The sequence below is a fragment of the Durio zibethinus genome, chromosome 22, assembly GCF_047325235.1.
Source record: "Durio zibethinus cultivar Kanyao isolate XHJ-2024 chromosome 22, ASM4732523v1, whole genome shotgun sequence".
Taxonomy (NCBI): Eukaryota; Viridiplantae; Streptophyta; class Magnoliopsida; order Malvales; family Malvaceae; genus Durio; species Durio zibethinus.
Window position 1 is genome coordinate 13109331 of NC_143183.1, and position 26189 is coordinate 13135519.

Sequence of the window (26189 nt, forward strand, 5' to 3'; positions counted from 1 at the left end):
ATCGAACACGTTTGATTCTACATTAAGCTAAATTCAAGATGACATCTTTAATTGAAAAAACTCGTAAAAGTTAGATCCTAAATTGAATATTTGACCTAATAAATAAGAGGTTTTTTTTTTTTTTATTCTATAACAAATAAAAATTGATGAGTGTATTACACATGTATTTAAATAAGGTGAAATAATATTTTATTTGTATGATGTAATATTGACTAATATAATATTTAAGATTTTTGGGCACATAGCATAAACTAAAATGACATAACATTTTAAAAAACTTTAAAATTTGAATAAGGTGACATGGAATTTTTTGCCATGTCTGTTTGTCTTTTTTTTTTTTTTCTCATTTCTTTTTACAAAATTAAAAAAAAACTTAAAAAAAAATGCTGCCATGTTTATTAGATCTAGTGGCTGTCGATCCAATCAATTTAGGTTTAAATTATTTTTTGTTTCGATTAATTAAGTATGAATTATTGATCTTTTTTATTAAATTAGATTTGATTAAGTTCAAATTTAGGTGGATTTTTATGAACTTTTATGGTTAAGATACTTTGACCACTATACAAATAATAATATTTTACTTGACTTACTATATGAAAGCATCATAGTTAGAGATGTTAACTTTACTCATACCTAATTGGAAACCCAATATTTTATGCAAATGGAGATGTAAATGGGTATTATATTATGAGGATGAGGATGAATATGATTTGAAATTTTTATTAGGTATGGGTATGAGGATGAAGATAGGTAATATAACGCATATCCTATATCCGTACCTTATATATATTTATATATATTTAGTATATAAATTTTTTATTAAATAATATAAATTATTTTTTATATTAATTAAAAATAATATATTTTTATTGAAAAAATATATTAATATATATTTATAAAAAAAAACTTAAATATACAAGATAAAAATAAAAAAAGTTAAAAAAATTTAGTTTTTAGTTTTTTTTAAAGCTATGGGTATGGAGATTACACATACCTATTAAATACTTACGGCGATAGGGATATAGATAAATTTAAAATACTCATTGAATATGGGTATAAGAATTGACATAATATAAAAATTCAGGGATAAAGAATATCTTACCCCTACCCATACCTATCCATTGACATTGCTAATCATAGTTGACATCCTACATGATAATATAATTAACCATATGTCATTTTTAATTAATTTAATTGCACATGTATTACACCCTTATAATTATAAGTTTTATTCTCCTCTTAGAAAAAAATATACAACATAAGAACCAAGAAAGCAGCACCTAATATACACTTGGCAAGCCATGAATTTCTATTTTATTAAATCTTAAAAAAATAAAACCATTTCTTAACCCTTAATATCTCTCTCTTTTTGTTACATGTTCTTTTTTTAGCAGTGCATATATTTTCACTTTTTAGTCTTTTTGTCTAAAACTTGTTCAAAATTTGAGGCAAATATATTTTTTATCGTGGTCATACTCTTTGACCAAAATATTAAAAAGTCAAAAGAACCGACCTAAACGGTGGATTTGCATGGCCATCTAATTACTTACAAGGGGTAGTTTTGTCATTACGAAAGCATAAGAGCCTTGTTTGGTTGTACCATAAAAAAACTAGGGCAGGCACCCAAATCCTTCCCCCTTATGTAAACGAGAAAGAAAACGGCCGAACCAACAAGAGGAGAGAGGAGAGGGCTTTCGACAAAGAGAAAGAAAAGAAATAAAAGGAAAAGTGTTTTGGTTATCTCCTTTACTAACAAAAACAAGAGATAAAAATTTTTCGTTTCTTTTATTTTTTGCCTTTCAAAATAAAAACCCCCCCCTCTCTCGTTTTTAAATTATTAAAAAAAAGAAAAAGAAAAATTAACCGTTGTGCAAAAAATTGATTCCCGCCATGGGGGCTCAGCTAGAGCACCAACAGCAGCAGGAGGAACCTTGTTTAGACAATTTGCAGAAGGCAAAGTCTTTGATCTGTGCCCTTAACTTTGTCTCCAGAAACCTCCCTCTCCCTCCTGACTTATTCGACGTCGTTTCCTCTATTTGTTTTGATGAACAAGAGGGGCTTCCAGAGGCCCTTCATGATGGGACCCATGTTCAGGCTGGATCTGATCCCGCTGGAGCTTCCCGGACGAGTTCGGTGAGTCTTTTTGGAAATCCCCATTTGATTTTTAGCTTTTTATTCTTTGGCAATTGTTGCGAATTTGAGGGTTTTTTTAGTTTGTTTTGTGTGGAATTATCTGAAAATTTGTTTATTTTTTTTGTGTGTGTGTAAATTTGTGTTTTTTATGCTTTTTTTTAGATACCCTTTTGTTCATTTTGTTTGGTTTCCGAGAACTTATTTGAATTTAAAATTTTTCCAAGAAATTTGTGCTTTTTTCTTTGAATTTTGGTTTTTTTTTTTTTCCCATAGTTACTCTCTTATTAGTTTGATATGGTGTGAGGAATTGCTCTGAATTTGGGGCACATTCTTTTAATTTTAAGATGGTGAATTCTTGTTTCGTGTTTTTATTTTTGTTTTTTGTTTCTCATTATTTTTATGTTTTTGAAGGAGAAATAATAAGTTTAGATTTTGGATTGAATTCTGTTATTATAACTTCTGGGTTTTGGTCCGGTATAGGGAGTAATAATACCCTCTTCTTGTTTTTCTATTTTGTTGTTGAAAAATTTGAAGTTTTGGAGGACAGGAGTTTGGGAATTCTGTTTCAGTATTTTTGGCTCTTTTGTTTTGCTTGATCTTCATATTACCCCCCCCCCCCCTTTTTTTTTTTTGCTCAAATGGACTGAATTTGAATTTTATAGATAATTTTTAAAGGGGGTTTAGACTTGCAAAATTAATGTGTCAAAAGTTGGGCTGTCATTGCAGTGTGCATTTGGACTTACAATTATTGCAGTACTTGAAATTGTAGCAACAGCATATAATAATTTCACTTCTAGTTCATGAGATGTTAATTTATAGTTTATGTGGCAGGATGATCCTTCTAATTCTAAGAAGGATGATTTATTGCTTGAACTTGATGATGCCCTATCACAACAACGCTCAAAATGCATGTCTGGCTTTGGCTTAGCAGAATCAAAGGAAAATAGTTATCAGAGCCACATTCGTCATCGGTTGAATGAGCTTGAAGGTTATTGTTTTCTACAAAGGATCTTTACCAAATTTTTCATAATTATTTTTGCACATAGTCACCATAGGTAAAAATTTAAGTGATTGAAAATCTTCTGTGTTTGCATGGGGTTGCATGTAACTTTATGTTACTATTTGTGACATCTGTGAGTTTTAAGAGTAGCAACATTCAATTCCAAGTTGTAGTTTAGACGACCATTTTCAAAGGATTATTTATGTGTTTATGTCTTGAATCAGATTTGCCTTCGAGCAGAGGGGAGGACCTGCAGACAAAGTGCTTACTTGAACTCTATGGACTAAAGGTAAAGTAGTGTGCCAAAGTTGCTGATACACACATTCACCCATATTTCTCAAGTGCTACTTGAACTCCATATTAATACAGAAAATGCAATCATCAGTTCTACTGGTTGATCAGCTGTTGATCTGCCATGAAGTTATTTCTGCCCCCATAGACAGTTTGGATATGGAACAGTTTATTTTCATAAACTTGCTATCTGTTGTTACTATTCTGTTAAGGACTTTCAAAATTCTGTGAAGTATGAGCAACTGCAGCCTATATAACGTGTGAGATATCATAGCACTATAATTCTTGTTGCCATTTTATCCCTTTATCTAATTAAAGCATGCAGCCGAAGAAGTTCTTAGATTGATGATGATGAATAATTTTTATATCTCCTGCTTTTATATTGCTATTGGCGGATGATGTGAGTTATGTCCTTGTGGCCAATGAACTTTTTCCTGGCAGCTAGGAGAGTTACAAAGCAAGATACGTTCTTATATAAGTTCTGAGTATTGGCTTCATGTCAACTGTTCATTTCCTGACAAGCAATTGTTTGACTGGGGCATGACACGATTACCTTTTCCTTCATATGGCATTTTCGTTCCATTCACTACAGAAGCTGATGATCAAGCAAGAAAGAAACGGGATAATGAGGTCATTTGCTTTTTCTTTTAGTCATTTTAATTTAGTCTTGCTCAAGAAAGTGGGTGTTGAAATCTTGGTCTATTGATTTTGAATTGATAACTGAAGTTCAACCTAATGGAATGATGTTATGCTATGAAATTTATGTTTTCCATTTAGTATTTACCTATCAAATCCTCTTCCTTAGAGATCTCATGCTCACCGGATGTTACTAAAACTCTACTTTAGCTGTCAAAAGCTCTTCCTTTATTTGGGTTTGAGACAGACTATGTAAAAGATATAGCAATTAACATGTTCAGAGATTTTATAGAGGATATATGAGAAAGGATAAAATTGCTAAATGTGTTCACTGGGTTGATTTGTGGTATGCTAGAATCATGGAAAGCCCTTCAACGAGTAATTCGAACCATTTTATTCAAAGAAGCAGAGATGATGGGTAAATCTTTTTGAATACAACATCACCATATGCTCTATCTAAAAGGAAAAGAAAACACATAATGTGTCAAAAGGAGATTGAAATTTCTAATAGACTGTTGAAATGATTTTTTTTTAATTTAATTTAATTTAATTTTTTGTGCAGAGGCTATCACGATTGAGAGAGGAGGAAAGGAACCATTTGGAGAATAGAAAGAAGAAATTTTTTTCAGAAATAGTTAACGCATTCCGTGACTTCCAATTACAAATTCAAGCTACTCTAAAGCGTCGAAAACAAAGGAATGATGGTGTTCAGGTACAATTCTTTCTCTCTGTGTTATACTTTTTTAGTGTTTTATTATTCATCTTGTAGGGATAGAGGGATGCTAAATCATGCTGTACTTATTGAATGGGAAGTGTATATGGAAAATTTTGTGGTTGTCTTGAGCCAAATGTTGATCAAACTAATGGGAGCCATTTACATGGTGCATTGAGAAATGAAATATAGATGCTAGATAGGTAATAGATAAAACAACAGTTCAAGACATGGAGTGCCTTCTAGCTTTTTGATATCTATCTAAATCATGCATTAAACTCTTTATATGAACACTCACTTGCATTCTAATTAATTCATACTGTAATTGGTATAATTATGATATTGCAAGTACTGCAACAAAATTTTCATTATTTTCCTGTAACTATTAGATTGCATTATCATAGCTTATTATATGCAGAGTCTCCCTAACTCTCCATCTCTCTTTTCTCTATGTTTTACTCTTTGTCTTCAATCTAACATCATTTTCAGGTAAAAACAAATGAAAATCTAAGCATTTCCTCCATTAGTCTGGGGAATTCCAGTATTTGTACCTTCAATCAAGCATTTTTGAGTGTGTAGATGTTTCCTGACTATTGAAACATCCTCAGTTAATATTATGCTGTTGTTTATTCATATGTCATAAAAACATATTTCCACTCTGATCCAAATAGGAAAAAATTTTGGTACTTCTGCAATTTGAATATGTATATGTACTGTGCTTTTAGTTGAAACCACACTATGGTTATAGTGTTTAGATATTGAGTATATTTTGGCAGAAGTGCAAGTACTCATTTGATACTAAAGGAAAACATCGAAAAACAAGTTACCCGGTTAATCATCTTTTGTAATTCTAAACAATGATCTATGGTTCTTTTATTGGATTTAGCATCAATTACAAATAGCTATAGTTATCATAACATGTGGTATAAGTTGTAAGAGCCTATATTTGGTATTTTAACAGGCTTGGCATGGAAGGCAAAGACAACGTGCTACAAGAGCAGAGAAATTGAGGTTCCAGGCCCTCAAGGCTGATGATCAAGAAGCATATATGAGAATGGTAAAGGAGAGCAAGAATGAACGATTAACTATGCTTCTTTCTGAAACAAATAAGCTCCTTGTTAATTTAGGAGCTGCTGTTCAACGGCAGAAAGATGCTAAACATTCAGATGGTATTGAAGATTTGAAAGATTTAGATTCTGATTCACCTGAGTTGGATGCTTCAAAGGATGGAACTCCTCGAGATTCACCTCCTGAAGAAGATATAGATGCGACTGATTCAGATCAGAATGATGAATCTGGTGATCTACTTGAAGGTCAGCGGCAGTACAACTCTGCTATTCACTCGATTCAAGAGAAGGTAAGACTATAAACCCTATCTGTATCCTTGTTACTACTCTATTTTCATTTTAATTTTTCATCCTAGACCATTGAGATTTTTTGGGCCAGAGGACGATTAAGATTTGATTATTACAGAATTCAATTGCACTGTGAAAAGTTGGAACAATATGTATGTCTACTTGCTTCACATTAATGATGATAAAAGCCGCTTAAATGTTTTAGTTTGCTTTCTTTTACCTATAGGAAGGATTTCCTCGGTGTATTTTCAATATGTTCATGCATTTTTGCAATCTCTTAGTCATGGATTCCATCTTATTGAACATATGTAGATTATTCTTGTGTTTTTTATGGTCATTATATTTGTGGCTAATTTGTTGCATGGGAGTACACTATAATCAATAAAATAATATACAGGTCCAGGTGGATGCTTGTGAATTATTGGTCCTCTATCAATGGTCAATGTTACTTCTTGGTTCATCCACCTAATTGCTTTCATATGATCTCTTCTTAAGCATAGTCTATTTGCACTGTTAACCATCCATGTTTGCAATATTTTTTTATGTTTTAATCTCTGTTTAACTTTTGGTTTTACTTCCTGGTTTATCCACCTAATTGCTTTCATATGATCTCTTCTTAAGCATATTCTATTTGCATTGTAAACCATTCATGTTTGCAATATTTTTGATGTTTTAATCTCTGTTTAACTTTTGGGAAGAAGCTACTAAATTTATGTTCTGTAAACAGGTAACGGAGCAACCATCCATGCTTCAAGGTGGAGAGTTAAGATCATACCAGTTAGAAGGGCTTCAATGGATGCTTTCTTTGTTTAACAACAACCTTAATGGAATTTTAGCTGATGAGATGGGGTTGGGAAAAACAATACAGACTATTTCCTTAATTGCATATCTCATGGAATACAAAGGGGTGACTGGGCCCCACTTGATAGTGGCTCCAAAAGCTGTACTACCAAATTGGATCCATGAATTCTCTACCTGGGCTCCTAGGTACATAAGTAGTCCTTGAAAACATCTCTTTCTCTCTCTCTCTCTCTCTCATGCATGCGTACATCCACACATGCACACATTTATTCACATGGATGCATTTACTTTTGTGCATTTAATCTATAATTTGAAATTTCTTATGCATTTTCTTCTTATTCAGCATTTATGCAGTCCTGTATGATGGTCGTTTGGATGAGAGGAAGGCGATGAGGGAAGAAATATCAAGAGATGGAAAATTTAATGTGTTGATCACACATTATGATCTTATTATGAGAGATAAAGCATTCTTGAAGAAGATACACTGGTACTACATGATTGTCGATGAAGGGCATCGGTTAAAGAATCATGAGTGTGCTCTTGCACGGACCCTCATCTCAGGGTATGATAATAAACTTTATGTTTGTTCCTTATGCCAGATTATCATGTTTTATTGGAAGGTTATGCACCCACTTTTTCATACCATTGCCTTTTTGTATGGGTGTTCTTGATCCTGAAGGCCTCTCTTCTACATTTTTCTTTGCATCAAGGTTCAGGTTTAGTTTAGTTCATCTACTAAAACAATTGACTAGGAAGTGACTTTACTAGCTATCAGGGTTTTAAATAGCATGTGACTTGTAGTGACTAGTGTGCTTTATGTAGAAACATGACAGAAGAGAGAAAATTAAGGATTCAGACAGGGAATTTCTTATGTCTTTCATAATGATTGTTGTATGGTGTTCCTACTTTTTCATCTTTTTTTCTCTTTTTAATCTACAACACCAACCAACCCTTTTCCCCCTTTGAAGGTCACCCATTACACCACTGATTTCAATATATATTTTGAATATCTCTTATTTTTCTATGGCCCAACAGAGGTGGGGAAGGGGTGATGAGAGTTGAAGGGGGCTGGAGGCACAATCTATTATTTAATGCAGTGTGTTGCCTGGAAAATCTATTCAATTTCAGATATAAATTAACTGAAACTACTACTTTGGCTTGAATGTTAATATATGATTCTTCAGAATTCTAGATTAGAAGGCATGCTCTTCTATTTTTCTACCTTTCTCACCGCCCTTTTCATCCTTCCTTTTGAAGGTCAGTGGAATACTTTCCATCTTTATAGTTTGTTTTGAAAACAAACAGTTTATGGTTGCATTAAAATAAATTGCAAATATGAATACTGTCTGGAATTTGACCCTTGTGCAACATAATTTAAGTCTAAAGTATTTCACTGCATTTGGTGTTTTATGAAAGATATGTTATTTCTCATATAACTATCATTATGAGTTTTTTTTTTTTTTCTGCCATTTCTGGAGAAGTGAGGATGTCATGTTATATTTTAGATTAGGTCAGCACAAAAAAATTGGAAAAGCTGTTCTAATTGAATTTTCACCTGTGTGCAGCTATCAGATCCAGCGTAGACTTCTCTTAACTGGGACTCCAATACAAAATAGTTTACAAGAATTGTGGTCCCTCCTTAACTTTCTACTCCCAAACATTTTCAATTCAGTTCAGAATTTTGGGGAGTGGTTTAATGCCCCCTTTGCGGATCGCGGCGATGTTTCTCTTACAGATGAAGAACAACTCTTGATTATTCGTCGTCTCCATCATGTAGGTCTTCATATAGTTTCAAACTGTCTTACCATCCTTGGATTTCTTAATCTTTGATAAAATTCCTTATTTTTCAGGTTATAAGGCCATTCATCTTAAGGAGAAAAAAAGATGAGGTGGAGAAATACCTTCCTGGAAAATCCCAGGTTATACTCAAATGTGATCTGTCAGCATGGCAGAAAGCATACTATCAGCAAGTAACAGAAAAAGGCAGGGTCGGGCTAGACAATGGTTTGTAGTTTCTACTTTCATGTGATCAGTTGGCTACTTTTGATGGTGTCTCACTTAATCTTTTTGTCAAAAAACCATACATGCCATCTTTTAATCATATTGTTTTGGCTGGTATTTTCGTGGTGCAGTTGTGCTTTTGGTACCAAGTATAGCTTCTCTTTTAATATCTTTAAGGGGATTGAAATTGTTTTAGCAATGCTAGGCAACTAGTTTCTAGTTATTAACTCTTTCCTCTAAAATGAGGAGGGGTAGGTTTTGTACTTTGAGAGATGCCGAATAACAACCACAACCTTGTCAAAGGGAGCTGAGTTGTAGTCATATGCTTCTTATGGCTTATTCTGTGAACAAAGTTTGCCAGTTGTTTACTAAGAAGTTTAAAATTTTTGCAGGGTCTGGGAAATCAAAGAGCCTCCAAAACTTGACAATGCAATTGAGGAAGTGTTGTAACCATCCATACCTCTTTGTGCCTAACTACAATATGTGGCAAAGAGATGAGATTATCAGAGCATCAGGGAAATTTGAGCTCCTTGATCGGTTACTCCCAAAGCTTCAGAGAACTGGCCATCGAGTCCTGCTTTTCTCCCAAATGACTCATCTGATGGACATTCTTGAAATATATCTGAGACTCAATAATTTCATGTATCTTAGACTTGATGGCTCAACAAAAACCGAGGAAAGAGGTGCTTTGCTGAAGAAGTTCAATGCTCCAGACTCTCCTTATTTTATGTTTCTTTTAAGCACTCGTGCTGGAGGTCTTGGGCTGAACTTGCAGACAGCAGACACTGTAATAATTTTTGATAGTGACTGGAACCCCCAAATGGACCAACAGGCAGAGGATCGAGCCCATCGTATAGGCCAGAAGAAGGAAGTTAGGGTTTTTGTGCTGGTTAGTGTTGGATCAATTGAAGAGGTCATTTTAGAGCGTGCAAAGCAGAAGATGGGTATTGACGCCAAGGTCATCCAGGCTGGACTGTTTAATACAACTTCCACAGGTTTGTTGTGCTTGAATTAATTATTATCTGTGTAATGCATGCAACATAAAAATCAGCATGGATGAAATAGAATTAGGAATATTTCCACAGTTCTGTCATGTTATATTTGATAATCAGCAGTTGCAGGATGCACAAGGTATTGGTGGATATACATACATACATACATACATACATACATACGTACGTACGTACGTACATACATACGTACATATGAGAGTGTGTGTGCATGGTATGTATGGTTTTGCAGGATGCAGTTAGTTACTCAAAGATAAATTAATAGGACAGTAAAATGAGGAGAAAGTTGATGCAAATCCTACCGTACACTTTTCTTTTTCTTTTAAGAAAGGGAAAATTTAAATGACTTTTGACACAATTTAATTAGATTTCATCACGTCATACATTTTGTTACCATCGGATCTTCTTTGAATACCACTAAAAATTGCTGTCTTTCCCCCCTCAATCATGTCCTAACTTTTCTGATTTAGCAGCATATAGTTCCTTACATTTTCCTTTTCCAGAAATTGAAAAGTGTGTTAGATATGTGTGCATTTTTGCCATATTATTGATAAGAGAACAGTAAGTGCTACTCTGTGCACCAGCTCGGATTTGTTTTAGAACAATTTTTTTTTATTCTTTTATATGGTAAAGATGTCTTTTGTTTTCATGTGATACACTGGATGCTTAAAGGTCCATTTGAACTGGCTGGAGCTTGTTTGTGTCCAAGCAATTGTTATTTTTATCTATCACATGGAAACAACTCTTCTCTTCTAGTGCATGTTTTGGTTGCATTCATGTTTGAGTAAATTCAATGCCATGCTCATGTGATCATCTTCACTTATGCAGCCCAGGACAGAAAAGAAATGCTGGAAGAAATCATGCGTAGAGGAACAAGCTCACTTGGAACAGACGTTCCAAGTGAAAGAGAAATCAATAGACTTGCAGCTCGTTCGGATGAGGAGTTCCGTCTGTTTGAGCAAATGGATGAGGAAAGAAGACTAAAGGAGAACTATAGGTCTCGTCTCATGGAAGATCGCGAGGTACCTGAGTGGGTATATGAACTTAATAATGATGAAAGGAAAGCCAAAGGTTTAGAAAATAGCAATAATGTCGAATTAGGGAAGCGAAAAAGAAAGGGAGGGAACTATTATCCTGATACAATGAGTGACTTACAGTTTATGAGGGCTGTGGAAAACGCAGAAGACGTGATGAAATTATCAAGTAAAAAGAAGAGAAAAGACCATCTGCCTCCTGAGGGTAATGAATCAGCTGGTAATAATGTAGGAGTAGAGAAAAAGGTAGTCGAATTTAGGAATGAGAATATGCCAGCTTTAAGCGAGGGAACAAGTGAAGATACCTACGGTTCAGGTCCAAAGAGACCCAAGTCCAATGGGGAAATGGCAGAGAATCCCAGATATCATGCTGTTGGAGGAAGCTCGTGGAATGACGGAATAATTACATGGTATACTCACAAGAAGAAGAGGTCAAGCTATGTTGTCCCAACTTCATCATCGGATTCTAGAGGGCAGAATTCCAGCGGAAGAGGAAATGGATGGGTTTGATATAAATTTCCTGAGCTCAGTATGATTTATCCCATGAAATTACTCTGCTACTATTATGTATCTACTGTACAAGTTTATGAGAAGTTTTAATTTTGCCCTCACTAAATTCAGTTAAAAAAAATATTATCATCGTCCCAAATTGTCAATTTTTATGGAGTTTAAATTAAATAAATTTTAATATATTTAATATATATTTTTTATAAAATTAAAGTTTTATAATTTTTAATGTCAAAAAATTAAAAAATGATTTTAAAATATAAAAAAATAACAGTTTAAAGTATTAACAAATAATAATAAAAAAAAGAACACAATTTTGAGATATTTCAAAAATAAAAGAGAAAAAAAGGACGGGGCACATAACTAGCATGCTTTTTATAAAAATTTTACTTCACCAACTAGGTCTAATATGGTATTTTCCTTTTATGGTAAAAACAAATTTTCTTGAATGGTAATGCCTTCTTTACCCAATTAATAATAAATTTCATTTAAATCAAAAGCAAGAAAGCGAGAATAAAAACCAGCAGCTTTGAATTGAACAGATCTCATCTCAAGCATCATTAGCAATGCTCGAGGAAAATATATAAACAAGAAAGATTGGCCAACAGCTATCAAAATAAAAGACTCCACGTTTAGAAGTTCCAATTCCAAACATGCCCTAACGAAATAAATAGATAAGAACAATGCCACAGAAGGTAATCTGCTGCTATTTGCTAGTAGTAGCCACCGCCCTGCTTGGTAAAATTCAGCTGAGCAATGAATTCTGCAAATTATTAATGTTCTGAAGATTTCTAAAGCAGCAGAGGCTAAGGAATTTTATAAAATGAAGAGTAAGAGAGAAATTTATTCTTCTAGGCTAACTTCAAGATTCTTCATTTTAGATTCCAATTCATCCTCATTAGCTTCACCCTCTCCAGATTCTTCATCATCATCAACTCCTTCAGGATCATTCTCATCCAAGGAACCAAGCATGTCAGGAGACTTCTTGAATATTTCCTTCACCTCATCGATACCATCATCAGAGATGATATTTCCATTGATGTTTAACAACGTAAAACCAGGTTTCCAAAAAACTACCTGAGCCAAATTTCGAGCACCAGCCCTTCTTATGAAATTGGTGCTCATATCAACTTCTCTTAAAAGGGTATGGCCTTCTTCCAAAGCCTTACTTATTTGGATAGTACCTTCATCCTTGAGTTCATTCTCAGCCAAGTTCAACTTCGTAAGATGCTGCTTTGCTGCTATACAAGCAGCTATACTAGGAGCAGCATCAGCTGTTATGTCATTTCCAGCCATTTCCAGAACTTCAAGAGAAGGGGCCGATTCCTTTAGAGCATTGACTACCGCAATTGCACCCTCATCTTCCAAGTTGAGATAACTCAAGTAAACCTCAACTAGATTCAAATGCTTTGAAAGTGCTTTGCTCAGGGCAACTCCGGCTTCTACACCAAACATGTTGTCTCGCAGGTCAAGCTTCTTTATACGGGTACAAGACTTGAGTGCTTCTGATAAGGCAACTCCTCCTTTTGAACCAACCCTTGTAGAGGAGCATCGAAAATCCTCCAATAAAGGAGAGCGCTTCACAACATCAGAAATTGCAAATGCACCCTCATTTCCTGTCATATTATTATGAAAGTGAAGGACCTTCAAGTTCTTTGTAGAGGGAATCAATTCACAGACAGCTCTGGCAGCTTCCTCTGAAATACCATCATTCATTAAATAGAGCTCCTCTAGGCAATTCTGTGATTTAAAAAGAGAACCAAAAGCCCTAACACCCTTCTCACCTAAGGCATTGTTTGAGAGGTTAAGAGACTTCAAAACACTACCCTCCAAAGCAGCTGAGAATATATTCATAATTTCAAGGGCTTCTGCCTCTGGTCTTCCGGCAATAAAGTCGGACAAATCAGCTTCTTTCAACTGATTCTTGAGGGAAACCAAAATTGGCTCAGCAACATGAGCTGCTCCCAAACCAAAGCTTCTATTACTAAAACAAATCTTGGTGTAACAATTCCCAGGTTCCTTTAATGGCCTTAGAAGATTCTCAGCCTCCTCTGCCTCAATAAAAGCCCGTTGGCCTTTAGATATATCAAAGAAAGTTTCGGATGAAGCATCTTTCTCAAATGTCAACTCCTCCTTCTCCTTTCCTGCAGGGCCTCTTTTAAGAACTTCCAGCAAAAGTTTACTACATTCCTTGGCATAAAGCTGCACTGCAGCACCTCCATCACCATCAGGCTCCCTATCATACTGTTCATTCGCTGTGTTAAAAGCTACATCCTCAATTTTCTTAGCATTCTCCTCAGCTTCTTCTTTGTTAAGAGAACCATACTTCTGGGTAAAGACAGAATTGCTGGTGAGATTGTTTCTCAGTCGTTGAACGAGTGCCAGCCGAGTGCTTTCGCTAGGAGGCCATAGTTTAATGGAAAATGGCCTACGTTGCGAATTTGTAGTGGAATCCATTACAAAACCTAAGGAATTGGGCTGCAAAAACTTAATAGCCTCAGTAAATATTGAAATAAAGATATGAGAAAACATTAATGCGAAGAAATTAAAAACAAGAAAACATGAGTGGATTCTAAGTTTCACATAGTTCGATTAATTCCCAAAAAGAAAACTGCCACATTGATCAGAAACTTCCTCAAAAACTGGAAATGCTATGTCCAATAAGGATATAAGACCTCATTTGCAATCAGCAAAAGAAACCCATTGTCAATTTCTTCGTTACAAACAACAAAGAAAAAAAAAAAAAGGCTAAATAGAATCAGAAAATACATAATCCCATCAATTTGTAGTTCAATGCTAGATGTTCATCATTTACAAAAAATAATAATAATAATAATAATTTCCTCTTTTTTTAATACTTAAAAGCTGCCAAAGATTTTAACCCTAGTACCGGAACTAAAAATTCAGCACTCTACCAATAGGCCAGCGGCTGTTTGGCAAACCTATTTCGTCTCCAGGGGAGTTTTGAGTTTAAAATAAATCTTTGCCATAAATTCATTAATATTACATATATAAAATATTAAAAGAAAAAACCATATGCTATTTCTCTTCCAACTATTTACTTTAAAAAGAAAAGCAAAGAAAATCTTTAAAAAAAAAAAAAAGAGAGGTTTACAAGAATAAATAAATAAATAAATAATACAATAAATAGAAAATACTAATTATAAAGAAAACATAAGATCTAAGGTAATAAAGAAAATTTTTACTTTTAATATTAAACATATAAATATGATTAAAAGAAGAAAGATTTTTAGCATGAAAATCTGCATAACAGCTTAAATATTCCCTTTAATGTAGCAGATCTTAAGGGAAAAAAAATAGAACATAAAAAAAAAAAGGAAAACATATAGAAGAGAGATTAGATTGGTATTGAAAGCCGCCAAAGGATTTTTGAAGACAGAAAAAGTTAGAAGAGGGAAGTTAACAGTATCGGAACCCGAGAAATATCAAAAGTAAGAAATAATGCAAAAGAAATAATTTTGAAAACACAAAATTAAAATAAAAGAGAAAGAAAGAAAGAGTTACCTGCTTTAATTATTGAACCGAAGAATAGAATGAGAGTGTGAGCGTGAAGGGAAATGGGAAACGATGAAATGAAAGCCCAAGCGAAAGTGAGAAAGCGTTACAACTTTTTAGGGTTTTTTTTTTTTTTTAATATTTTTTTTATTAATTTGGCCATTATTACTTAAAAAACTTTTTTCCCTTTTTTTATTACTTTGTATGCTTCTGTTTGTACCACTCTTTTTCTTTGTATTTTTTATTTTTTTTTCAAAATTATCTCTCAATAAAATTATTTTGTTATTCATTTTAAAATTTTTTGAGTTTGTGACTTCGAAAATTTTTAAAAAATTTTGTATGTTTAGAAGCTTGTAAAAGTTTTTGACTCTCCTAAAAAATTTCATTTAAGTAATTTAAAAATTTTATTATGAATATCAATCGTCTCTTTTCTCATATCATTGAAATAAAAAAAAAAATTTATAAACTCACGTATTGTAATCAAATACTGTATAATTTTTATCTATCAATTTATAAATAAAATTATAATTATTTAAAATAAATCATGTTTTTCTTTACATTATTGTGAAAAATTTTCAAGATACAAATTTTTTCTTTCCTCAATTGAATTTTTTGATTTAAGACTTAAAATTTAAGGTTTTCAAATTAAAAATTTATAAGTTTTTTTAAAATTTAAATAACTTATCACATAAAAATTTGATAAATTATATAACTTAACAAATAAGCATATATATCCGATAAATTATATAATTTATCAAACACACATATCTAAAATATTTTAAAGTAAAAGAGATAATTAAATAATTTTATTCAAAGATAATTTTAATAAAAAATAAAAGGGATATAGAAACAAAAAACATGGGTGCATCTAGAAGCAACCTATTACTTTTTGTTCTTAACCATAAAATGGATTAAGAATTCATTGGGAAATAAACATACCTGTGGTGAGGCGTGATTAAAGGGTTTCATCGCGCCATTTCAATGTTTGGATACTCTATGTGCAGCACGATTGGGCATTCTTAACGTGACCTATCTCCAGCTGAATACTAGGCTATCATAAGTCCGGTGAAAAATTGCAAGTTTGAATCCGAGCTTTTTGTGACTTTTAACCTTTTCTTTCTTTTGATTTTTTTAATACTTGTTCTTTTTTTTTTCATTTTAGTTTTACTTTAAAATTTTTAAATAATTTATTCTTTTCTTACAAGATTAAATAATTAATTTTTAATTATTTGTTAACAACATTATTATTTGATATAAAATATAATTTAATAATTTTAAATTATTTATTAATTTTATAAATATTAAATAATTTAAAATTTTCTTTATATATAATTTTTAATATAATATATTTAATAGTAATTTTCTCTTCTTATTAACATTTATCTTACCATCATCTTATTTTTGCATCTAAACATATATTTCACTATTAATTTTAATTTTATCGTTATAGTAATTAATCTCATAACTATAATAACAAATCTCATTTTCACTGCTGTTTTTAATCTCACTGCTCATCCAAATAAATTTTAAGTTAATATTAAAGTTCAATTTAGATGGATCGTGAATTTGGCTCTAGTAAGATTGAAAACAGTAGTGATGGTAAGATTAATAACTGTAGTAGTGAAATTGATTACTATAACGATGAGATTAAGATTGATGATGGATTATGTATTTGGATGCAAATGTGACATTCACTGTAAGATAAAATTTAATAAGAAGAAAAAATGATCATTAAATATATTAAATTATGATTTGTATAAAATGAAATTTTAAATTAAGTAATATTTAAGAAATTAATAGATAATTCAAAATTATTAACATTACTTTTATATTAAATAAAAATTGTATTGATAAATAATTAAAAATTAATAAAAATAACAATAAAATATCAAATATATATTTTTTAAATTGATAATAATATTTTTGGACAAATTAGCAATAATTTTAAAAATAATAATTATTTCTTATTTAGAATAAAGTTTAAAAAATAAAAAAATGAAAAAATGTCAAGGATAAAAAAGAAAACAAAAACTAAAACAAAGGCTTTTATGGAAAAGAAAAAAGAGCTATGATTTGGCTTCTAATAAACAGTGATGTTCTAGAAATTTTTTAAAAAAAGTTTTAGAATTTATAAAACTCTTTTTGAATTTTAAAATTTTTTTATAGAATTTTTTAAGAACTTTTTTCCCATTTTTCAAAAATTGAGTTTTCAAAATTAAAAAATTTTTTTTTTTAAAATTTTTGAAAATTTTAAAGTTTTTTGAATTTTTTAAAATTGTGTATAATTTTTTTTAGAAAATTTCTACTATTTTAGAATTTTAAAACAAATTTAAAATTTAAAATTTTTTATTTTAAAATTTAAAATTTAAAATTTTAAATTTTAAATTTTTCAAAAATTTGCAGAATTTTTTAGAAAATTTAAAAATTTTTTAAAAATCTGTTAGATATTTTAAAATATTTTTTGAAATATTTTAAAAAATTTTTAAAATAATTTTAAAGTTTTTTTAAAAGTTTCTTTTTATCGCATCGTAACATTAATGTTATGATATTGATTAAATTTTTTTTACACATATCAACATTTTATTACACATCATGTTTTGTGATTAACAATGATAAATATCAAAATGATTTAATACACAAAAATATAATTTAAATATCAGATTAAAAATTTTTTTGTTTAAGCACCACATTAAAGAAAATGTAATAATTCGAATGCCAAATGAAAAATTATCCCATTGGAAATTAATATAATACTTTTTTAAAAATTGAAAATAAATATTTTATTACAAACATCTATTTTATTCTAAATAATTAAAATATCACTGACATAATATGCATACATTAATAATTTTATTATTATATTTTAATTAAATAAAATCAAATTAATTGAAAAAAACTCAAATAAAAAATAAACTAAAATAATTAAATTAATTTCTACTTTTATAAAATAACAGTTTCTCACGCATGATGAGGTTTTTGCATGTCAAATTGAGCTTTGATTTATGATGACATTTTTATGACACTACATACTAATTATTGAGGACAAAAGTAAAATAAATTTTATATTCTACTTCTTGATGCTGTTAGTAATCTTAAAAGTCTCGTGAATCACATTTCATGAACCAAACATGAAAATTACCTCAATGAAAGAATCTCAAAATCCTCGAAGCAAAGCCCCCTTAAAGCACTCCCAACTTTTAGCACAAGAAAATCATGCATATTCATGGCACACGTGTGAGAGGAACATGAAGAAATTTGTTACTGCTCAAAAATCACAATAACTTTGAATGAATGTCAGAATACATTTAAATCTAATAACCAACACAATCCATGAACATGAAAAGTGGAGGCCATATTCTCAAACATCTAAAGACGATCGATCAAAGAAGAAACTAAACTACTTTTTCCTACATGCAACATAAACTCTGGCATCATGATATGATTATGAACAAAGAACCAATTACAACTCCACCACATCAACACGATTTGCTACTTTCTGTACAACGTATCTAGTTAGAGATGAGGAGTTAAAAACCAGTCTTCTATAGCCGCAGGTTATGTGGGTTAGGTTTTGTAAGTGCTTTGGCAAAGTAATTGCGGATCTCTGGAATTGTGCGCTGGATTAGTTGCAAGTGCCTGCAATGTTTGGAAATTTTCAGCAAGGTTTTAATCCTGCAACTAATAATATTGATAAAGAAGAAACATAAGCATTTGACAAATGCTACTTTGAAGAGCCCAAAGACATTTTATCATTCCAAAATTATTCCATTTTCCAGGCACTGTTTGCTACTTGGAAGATCCTTATATATACCCTTGTCACCAAACTCAACACTGGCATAAATTATAAGGTTTCCACATGGCCAACAAAAAGCATGAAATTCTTCTAACAGTCTCTAAGATGCAACTCTCCAGCTTCAAAGTCTGAAAACATTCCAGCCAACATCCTAAAAATTCGACATCCCCCAGGCCCCAACACTACTACCCTGACCAAAAGCATTCATCAATGAAATACCACAAAGATCTTCGGAAAATTGCAACCAGATCACTGAGATATCAAGGATTTCAAACAACTTCATAGTTCGATACAAGTAGCACATGGACAACTAAAGAGCATAGACAAAGCAACAAAAATGCAATGCTAAATACTAGATGATGTTTGACATACAGTTAAATTCCTAAAGAGCAGCGATATGGCAAGTTGATTGAAGTACATACCCGGGTCTTGCGCTCAATTTATCGAAATGCTCCAAGATAAACAAAATGCAAGTGTGCCTCAATGATATAGCATGAAAAGCTTCAGAGAGCTCATACATGCTTGAAACATTTTCCAGCGATATATCCTTCAATGAAAACATAGAAATAATCAGATGCCAATTCCTAATTTTAAAGCAGAAAAACGATTCAAAATATCTAAAAGACAACCTTTTCAGCCCACCTGTGCAATAGTATACTCACAGAGTCGCTTAAGTCCCTCTAAAAGATATTGATCAGCTGCTCTGAGCAGATCTTGTGCAATATCCAACATAACATCTACTGATCCCGTGTATATAAATCTGTACAAAGAACGAAATCAAATAAATAAATGATGCTCAAAAAGAACAAAATGAAGTAAACCCCATGTATATACATCTGGATCAAAGATTTTATAACACCTCATCATCAACTCAAAAACCTCCCATCTGATGTTTGGAATTGCAATATCCCTTGCATCTTTTTCCTGCAACACAGGCCAAGAGGAATTTAAAAATGAAAACCATGTAGTATGAAAACATTGTTTCTATCCTGTAATGATTGCTAGAGGTTTAAGTTTAAAGCTAAAAATAAGGCTACCAGATAAAAGTGAAAAAGCTCAAGTTTGAAAATAAGGCTACCAAGAGTGAAGGGAATCCTGAGCCCCCCTTGGGAAAAGGAGGGAGGACCAACTGGAACATTAAAATGATGCAAAAGGAAACTCACCCGATAACCACCATCAAACATAGCACGAAATGCATCTGAAGAAGCAAGCAGGCAGATTCTGTGAGCATAGAACCGTCTACCTGCAAGAGAAAAGAAAGAGAGGATCTTAATTACAACAAAAGCTATTTTTTGACCCATCACCAAATGTTTCTCCATGGCAAGTATCAGAGCTTCAAGTAGGCAGATCACATAGCAACCTTCAACTAGGAAGGTAACATCAGATAATGTAGCATTGTTCACATATTGCTCCCCCAAATAAACCTGCATTAAAATTGTATGTTATAATACTAACTTAATATAGAACTTTCAGAAGTATAAACTATTCTCCTACTTCTGAACCAATTATGAGAATGTAGTCAATCTACTCTTGCAATTTGAAATGACTACATGAACACACATATGCACATATATAAAGACTCTAAAGCAAAAATAAGAATATCTGTATATAATCTCTTATAATCTAGATTATAGGCTTTTCATTTGGTACCTTAATACATTTGGAAATGCATAACAAAAACATGAAAGAAAGTTGACATTTCCTCATTTTCCTTGTTCTTTCCATTAATCTCTCTAAAACTAGAAAAATAATTGCTTTTGTCTTGCCAAACTTTCTCTTTCTTTCTTTTTCTTTTTTTTTTTTTTTGGTTTAGAAATTTGCCTAATTTCCAATTTGATTTTAATTCCAAGATCTTCAAATTAAACAAAAAAATTAAATAAGACGTTCTAGCAAAATCGTCAGTTTTCTTTTATTGTCGAATACTTGGTTGGGATGCAACATCCACAAAGGAAAACCAATAACCCTAGCCCAATGTTACACCCAACTTTAGATTATGATATTAAATCAAAACCGATCATAGCTCTGGCCTTTCAATAATCATGGCACATGATATGGCCATACACAACACCATGCTACTTGGAATAACATTACTTTCGGATTTAGGATTTCAGGCAATAGAAATACATGGAACTAGATTACCCAACTTTTACAAACTCACCTGTGGTGTTGGAGAAGGGGGAGCTGCATCCATAGGAGAAAGAGTCATAGCTTTGTTGGCCAACTTGAAAAGAGCTACAGCACCATCAAGTTGCTGTTTAGGGCTTGTAGAACCAAGAAGCCCAAGAAGCAGCTCAAGTCCTGCATGAAAATAAAGCACAATCAGCCTCTCAAAGCAGCAAAAAGAAGTGTGCTCCATTAATGCAATTTGCTAATTTAAATTGCACAGAATTAAGAATATGACAGATTTTGGGATAACTGAAGGGGCAAAGAATATGACCGTTATTATCTATGAATATAGTTCTCTGATCATTGAGGGAACAAAGATGTGCTAGAGCCAAAGCCACTAGTCTTTGAACTGGCTTCTCTGCCACACGCATCAGATACAGCAAATGGTTCAAAACCTGCAAAAGATAATTAAAACCAAAATCTCAGAAATTATACACACAAATTTAATGAGACCTAAACATAAAGAGCATCGAGGAGCTAGGTCTTTCTGTAATCCAAGAAAAAATATGATAAATAAATATATAACAGTAAGTGGTAGTTAAAGGAATGAAAATGCTTACCCGCCCATGAATCTTCTCCTCTAGTCTTTTCAATGTCTTGGATACACAGTCTTTTGTTGCCTGAAGTACCATTACCAATGTTAAATCAGTTAAGGAAAAAAAATCAAAACACAGCAATGAGCTAGCAAAGTTTTGAGTCATGCAGCAATTAAGAAACTAGTAGCGTGAAAACTAAGAGAGAAGAGGTAACATCTCAAAGGACTGACATACTTGGACAATAAACTCTCCATCTTGCAGCCGCTGGACACCACCCACCCTAATAAAATCGGATACATTATCCTATGGGAGAGAAGAATATATTAATATATTAACAGTGTTACATGACCCCAAAAAAATAAATTCAAGCACTTTCCCACATTGACAACTATCACATGCTACCAAACCTCGTTATCTGCAAGACCATAAAGAGCAAATGCAGCATTGTGTTGCAAAGATCCATTCTTCGAATCTAGAAGCTTCAACAAAGGCAGTAAACCACCAATATGCGCAATACCAGCTTGATTGTGTGTGTCCTGAAATCAAAATTATTTTTTAGTGACATAGAGCTATCAACCAGTTCCAGCTTATGAAGACAAGAAACTTAGTTGAGAGTATTAAGTTTCTCAGCTGCAAAGGACAACAATTACTGGAAATTTGATAACTACACATCTAGAAAATGCAACTAGAAAAGACCTCTTTAAATGTAACAGAAACCTCCTAAACAAGAAAAATCAAAGAGAAATACAAATAGATTGAGTCCTTTCCAGTCAATGCTGAGAAGCAAAGTTTTCTTAAGATATCATGCAGAAAATTTGATATGCAAACATACATGTTGAATATTTTGAGAGTAAGGATAATTAAAAGAGTGGAAAAGAAGTGATATGGATTGGCTACATTCCTACAAAGCCATGATAATCGCATGACTTGTAACAATTGCAAAATCAAGAGGACAAGCAGTTAGATTGATGGAACAAATTTTGTGTGGCAGAAATTCATGAACTAAAATTTTAACGTCAAGTTTTTTTTAAAAAAATGTAAATATCTAAAGAAGAGATAAGTAAACTCATTATTATCTCAGAAAAAAGGACAAGCGTCAGCAAGATATGAAGAGAAAACCCATTATGCATCGTTCACAGAATAAATAAAAGCCTGAAATGGTACAACTAAGACAATAACAATAATAACCTGTGCCAACCTCCCCAAAGCAAAGGCTGACATCTCTTTCAGCTGTACATCAGGAGAGTGAAGCATTTCAATCAAGGGTCTGACAGCACCCCTTTGTACGATATGAACCTGCAACCCGAAGCAGCATATCTCAAAAAGAAGAAACAATGAAAAATCAAGGAAAATGATAAGTACAGCATAGAGATCAGTGCTCATCTTAATCACTACAAGGACAAAGGAAATGATATGTAAAGCTAAATTCATTCAAATATTAGGATAGTAATTTCAGAGCCAATGATGGTTTTTTTTCTTCCTGTGTCCCCTAAATAGACAAATAGACCCACAAAGAAGTATCTTAAGCCTAGTGAAGTATAAAGAGAAAAGACAGTCTTCACCTTGCAATCAGAATCAGTTGCGGCAAATTGTCCAAGTAATAAAGCTGCCTCCCTTTGGCTCTCTGAGCAGCAGGAGCTGTTTTCCAATAAAACAAATTAATTAACAAAAAGAACCCTGAATAAATTGCAATTCAAAAGAACAGCTCACAAGTAACAAATAAGAACTCATGCTAAAACAAGTAAAAGAAACATCAAAGCAAATTGAAGCATACGTAAGCAAACCAATGACAGGTTGCAAAGCCCCTGCAGCGAGAACTTCTTTTTTTATGTTTGGTGATGAATGCACCAGATTGCCAATCACACCAACCTACAAGGCATTGGGGAAAAAAATTTGATGCTACAGCTCGTATAAACACTAAAACCCAGTGGAATTTAACAAAAATCATCTTGTGCAACAATAAAATCCTACCGCTTCATAGTGTATAGCAGCATCTTCTGATCTTAGCATTAAGATCAGAGTAGGAAGAGCATTGCATTCAACAATCTGCAAAGCCATAGTATCCCATCCATTATCTAGAATTGAAGGCACTTTTATCCAATCCAACTTCCAAAGGCAGGTCTATTACCTGATTCTTGTTTTCATCATTTTTGAATGCTAGGGTTCGTAATGCCCCAGCAGCTGCTCTTTGCACCTTTGTATCAGTAAATTCAAGCAACTCTACAAGAGGTGGAATCCCACCTTCCATTCTGTCAAACCAATCAAGATAGTTATTACAATAAACATAGTGATAAACAACTAACTTGTGTTAAAAAGTGTATAATTTTAGCAACCTGACACGGGTTTTAATGCTGCTATTCTCATGAGCAAGGTTGGTGATAGCATCAGCTGCTCTTCTAATGACACTGTTCACAGCACGAGTAGAATTATCCTTGTGCCGCCTCAATATATTCACAAGATGCGACAAGGCCCCAGAATCAACTATAAGTTGCTGATGTTCTGGCTGTTATCAGCAAAAATAATACAGAATTTAGCAGATTCAGTGATTAAACATAGTAAATACCAAACATATTTGCATTAATATTGGGAACATAAATCATGCAAAAACAAAGAAAATTAACAAACTGAATACTTAGCCAAGCTTTAGTGGCTTAGCAATGAAATCAACCACCTAATTCTCTATAGTACTTTTGCTTAAAGATAATATGAACGAAAGATATCTCTATCCACCAGAATCTTTCCTTTTTCTATAACCGCCAATATTAGCAGGTTATGGCTCCTCAAACTTCCTGGAAGTTCAACTTCTGATATCTATGGTAGAATTGATATTAAATAATCATCATATGTAACATAATTTAAATGAATAAATAAATTTATATAAAGCTTCAAATATTTCTTAATGCTACTTAAAAGAAATTAAAAAAACAAAAAATCATGCACGGCACAAACATGTGAACTTCCGACAAATAATTTAAAACTAAAATTACAATAAATACTAAAAAATTCAGAAATAAAAGCATGATAGTAAAAAATAAAAATAAAAATACTCAGTAAAATCACCTTTACGGCGAGAAGTCCTAGAGCAAAAGCACTTCCTTTTTCAACCTCGTGCTCGAAAGGCTTCGTGCTTCGATCGCCATCCTCACATGGAGGCGCTTGCAGATGCTTCACTAGAGCCGGAACCGCACCACCTTCAACGATCACATTAACAACTTCCTCTGGCAAAAAAAAAAATTATGACAGTTAATCCTGAAATTCAAAAACAGTAAAAACACAACATAAAGAATGGCAAGAGGTGTAAATAAGAATGAGATCGGAGGTTGGAGACTTTAAAATTTTACCGTTCTTGGCGAGCTCGGCGAGCACGTGAGTCGCACGCTTGGCAGCTGCTCGATCAGATTCGCGCCAAGAGAAGGCGGAGTCGAGGACGTTAACCTGAGCGGTAACTTCGGCCAAAAGAGCGCGGCGGGCGTCGCCGGTAGGAACAGAAATTTCGTGGTCCTCTTTGGTTTCTTCCTCCAGTTTCCGTTTTTGCCCCTTTCGTTCTGAGAGCCCCTGGTCCTCGCGCCTCTGAAGCTCCATCGAGAAGGAACAAAGAAGGGAATAGTGAAAGAGAGCAGATTTAATCGGAAAGGAGAATCGTGATTTGAAAAAGGAGATATTGGATGAGGGGTATTTTGGAGAATTACTAAAAGAAAAAGCTTTTTCTATTTTATATATATAATTAATGTCGGGTTTAAACCGGCCGGCCCCGATTTCTGGCCCGTATTTGACCTTCTAGATTTGATGATTTAAATTTGGAAATGCCTGTTGAGCCCATTTTTTCTTCCTTTGATTCGTGAAATATTGTATTTTAAAGGAAAATGTGATATTTAAAAAAAAAAATTGTTTTTATATTTTGTATTTAGTTAGGGAGAATTTGTATTTATTAAATTATGTATTTTGATTATAACATTCTCGATAATTTTGTAAAAAACTTTTTATTTTGTTTTTAAAAAATAAACCTGACAAATGATATTTTTATTATCAAATGAATGAAAGATTTTATATATTTTTATAAAATTAAAATTGTATCAATTATTGTATTTATATAAAAAAATGCAATCATTGCTATGAAATTAAAAAAAATTATACTCAATTACGACATTAAATTAAAAGAAAAGTCATAATTATTTTCGTTTAAAATTTTAAAATATTCAATTATGATGTTTAATTAAAAGAAACACCATAATTGTCTAGTTTTAAATATTAACATTGCTTAATTAAGGCGTTTAATAAAAAGAAATGCCGTAATTACCTCTTTTTTTAAAATTATTCTTCACTCAACTATTGCATTTCATTTAAATAAACAATGTAATTGAGTCTCTTTTAAACTATAAACTTTTTTACTTTCCACTCTATTTATTGTATACCTAAATGGCTAAAACTCGTCAACCAGCAAATGAAATGCTTGAACTACAAAACCCTTACTCACATTATCCAACCGCCATTGTCGCTAGGTCTCCCTCATCATTGCCAAGTCTAAACCGTCACCACCGTTGCCTAACCTAACTCTAGTAAGTGGTTTTTTTTTTTTTTTCCTTTTTCTCTTTTTATTCGTGGTTGGATGTGCTATCATATGGAATATATGTTATGTATTTGCTACATTAAATTTTTTTTGGATTATGTGGTTGGATGATTTGGTGCTAGTTTTCTATT

General features: G+C 32.4%; 3 protein-coding genes across 9 annotated transcripts; 1 reads left to right on the forward strand and 2 right to left on the reverse strand.

Moving 5' to 3' along the window:
* Positions 1–1751: 1751 nt before the first annotated feature.
* LOC111307944 (putative ATP-dependent DNA helicase CHR12) lies at positions 1752–11620 on the forward strand. 2 transcript variants are annotated; one of them, XM_022906303.2, is made up of 12 exons: positions 1752–2133; positions 2965–3121; positions 3358–3422; positions 3866–4054; positions 4623–4772; positions 5734–6129; positions 6855–7114; positions 7272–7490; positions 8494–8701; positions 8779–8932; positions 9322–9924; positions 10768–11620. In XM_022906303.2, the coding sequence occupies exons 1-12, from the start codon at positions 1891–1893 to the stop codon at positions 11481–11483; spliced, it is 3360 nt and encodes a 1119-aa protein (XP_022762038.1). In that variant the 5' UTR covers positions 1752–1890; the 3' UTR covers positions 11484–11620. The 2 variants fall into 2 exon arrangements, with proteins under 2 accessions (XP_022762038.1, XP_022762039.1); XM_022906304.2 differs by lacking the exon at positions 3866–4054.
* A 370-nt stretch (positions 11621–11990) lies between these two features.
* LOC111307945 (RAN GTPase-activating protein 2-like) lies at positions 11991–15083 on the reverse strand. Of its 2 annotated transcripts, none has more exons than XM_022906305.2 (2): positions 15006–15083; positions 11991–13958 (listed from the first exon to the last, which is right to left on the reverse strand). In XM_022906305.2, exon 2 carries the CDS (start codon positions 13935–13937, stop codon positions 12324–12326), a length of 1614 nt encoding a protein of 537 aa, XP_022762040.1. In that variant the 5' UTR covers positions 13938–13958; positions 15006–15083; the 3' UTR covers positions 11991–12323. The 2 variants fall into 2 exon arrangements, with proteins under 2 accessions (XP_022762040.1, XP_022762041.1); XM_022906306.2 differs by lacking the exon at positions 15006–15083 and adding an exon at positions 14396–14413.
* Positions 15084–18135: 3052 nt separating this feature from the next.
* LOC111307946 (ARM REPEAT PROTEIN INTERACTING WITH ABF2-like) lies at positions 18136–25109 on the reverse strand. Of its 5 annotated transcripts, none has more exons than XR_016331983.1 (19): positions 24833–25109; positions 24552–24709; positions 23825–23994; positions 23620–23740; positions 23463–23537; positions 23266–23360; positions 23054–23129; positions 22680–22787; positions 21899–22027; positions 21726–21794; positions 21516–21575; positions 21227–21350; positions 20948–21087; positions 20150–20213; positions 19953–20032; positions 19649–19713; positions 19452–19549; positions 19212–19336; positions 18279–18632 (listed from the first exon to the last, which is right to left on the reverse strand). XR_016331983.1 is itself a non-coding variant. In XM_022906309.2 (19 exons), exons 1-19 carry the CDS (start codon positions 25071–25073, stop codon positions 18539–18541), a joined length of 2112 nt encoding a protein of 703 aa, XP_022762044.1. In that variant the 5' UTR covers positions 25074–25109; the 3' UTR covers positions 18279–18538. The 5 variants fall into 5 exon arrangements, 3 of the variants coding, with proteins under 3 accessions (XP_022762043.1, XP_022762044.1, XP_022762042.1); XM_022906309.2 differs by having other exon boundaries at positions 19432–19549; XM_022906308.2 differs by lacking the exon at positions 18279–18632 and adding an exon at positions 18136–18257 and having other exon boundaries at positions 19432–19549; positions 19953–20213.
* Between the last annotated feature and the right edge of the window lie 1080 nt (positions 25110–26189).

Bases quoted from the DNA above. Each gene is read 5' to 3' on its own strand.
- LOC111307944 (XM_022906303.2), top strand. From the start codon at position 1,891: ATGGGGGCTCAGCTAGAGCACCAACAGCAGCAGGAGGAACCTTGTTTA. The intron at 2,134-2,964 runs GTGAGTCTTTTT...TTTATGTGGCAG, and splicing joins GAGCTTCCCGGACGAGTTCG to GATGATCCTTCTAATTCTAA. The intron at 3,423-3,865 runs GTAAAGTAGTGT...TTTTCCTGGCAG, and splicing joins TTGAACTCTATGGACTAAAG to CTAGGAGAGTTACAAAGCAA.
- LOC111307945 (XM_022906305.2), bottom strand. From the start codon at position 13,937: ATGGATTCCACTACAAATTCGCAACGTAGGCCATTTTCCATTAAACTA.
- LOC111307946 (XM_022906307.2), bottom strand. From the start codon at position 25,073: ATGGAGCTTCAGAGGCGCGAGGACCAGGGGCTCTCAGAACGAAAGGGG. The intron at 19,714-19,952 runs GTGAGTTTCCTT...CCTGTGTTGCAG, and splicing joins TGTTTGATGGTGGTTATCGG to GAAAAAGATGCAAGGGATAT. The intron at 19,550-19,648 runs GTGTTATAAAAT...TTCTTTGTACAG, and splicing joins GTTTTTGAGTTGATGATGAG to ATTTATATACACGGGATCAG.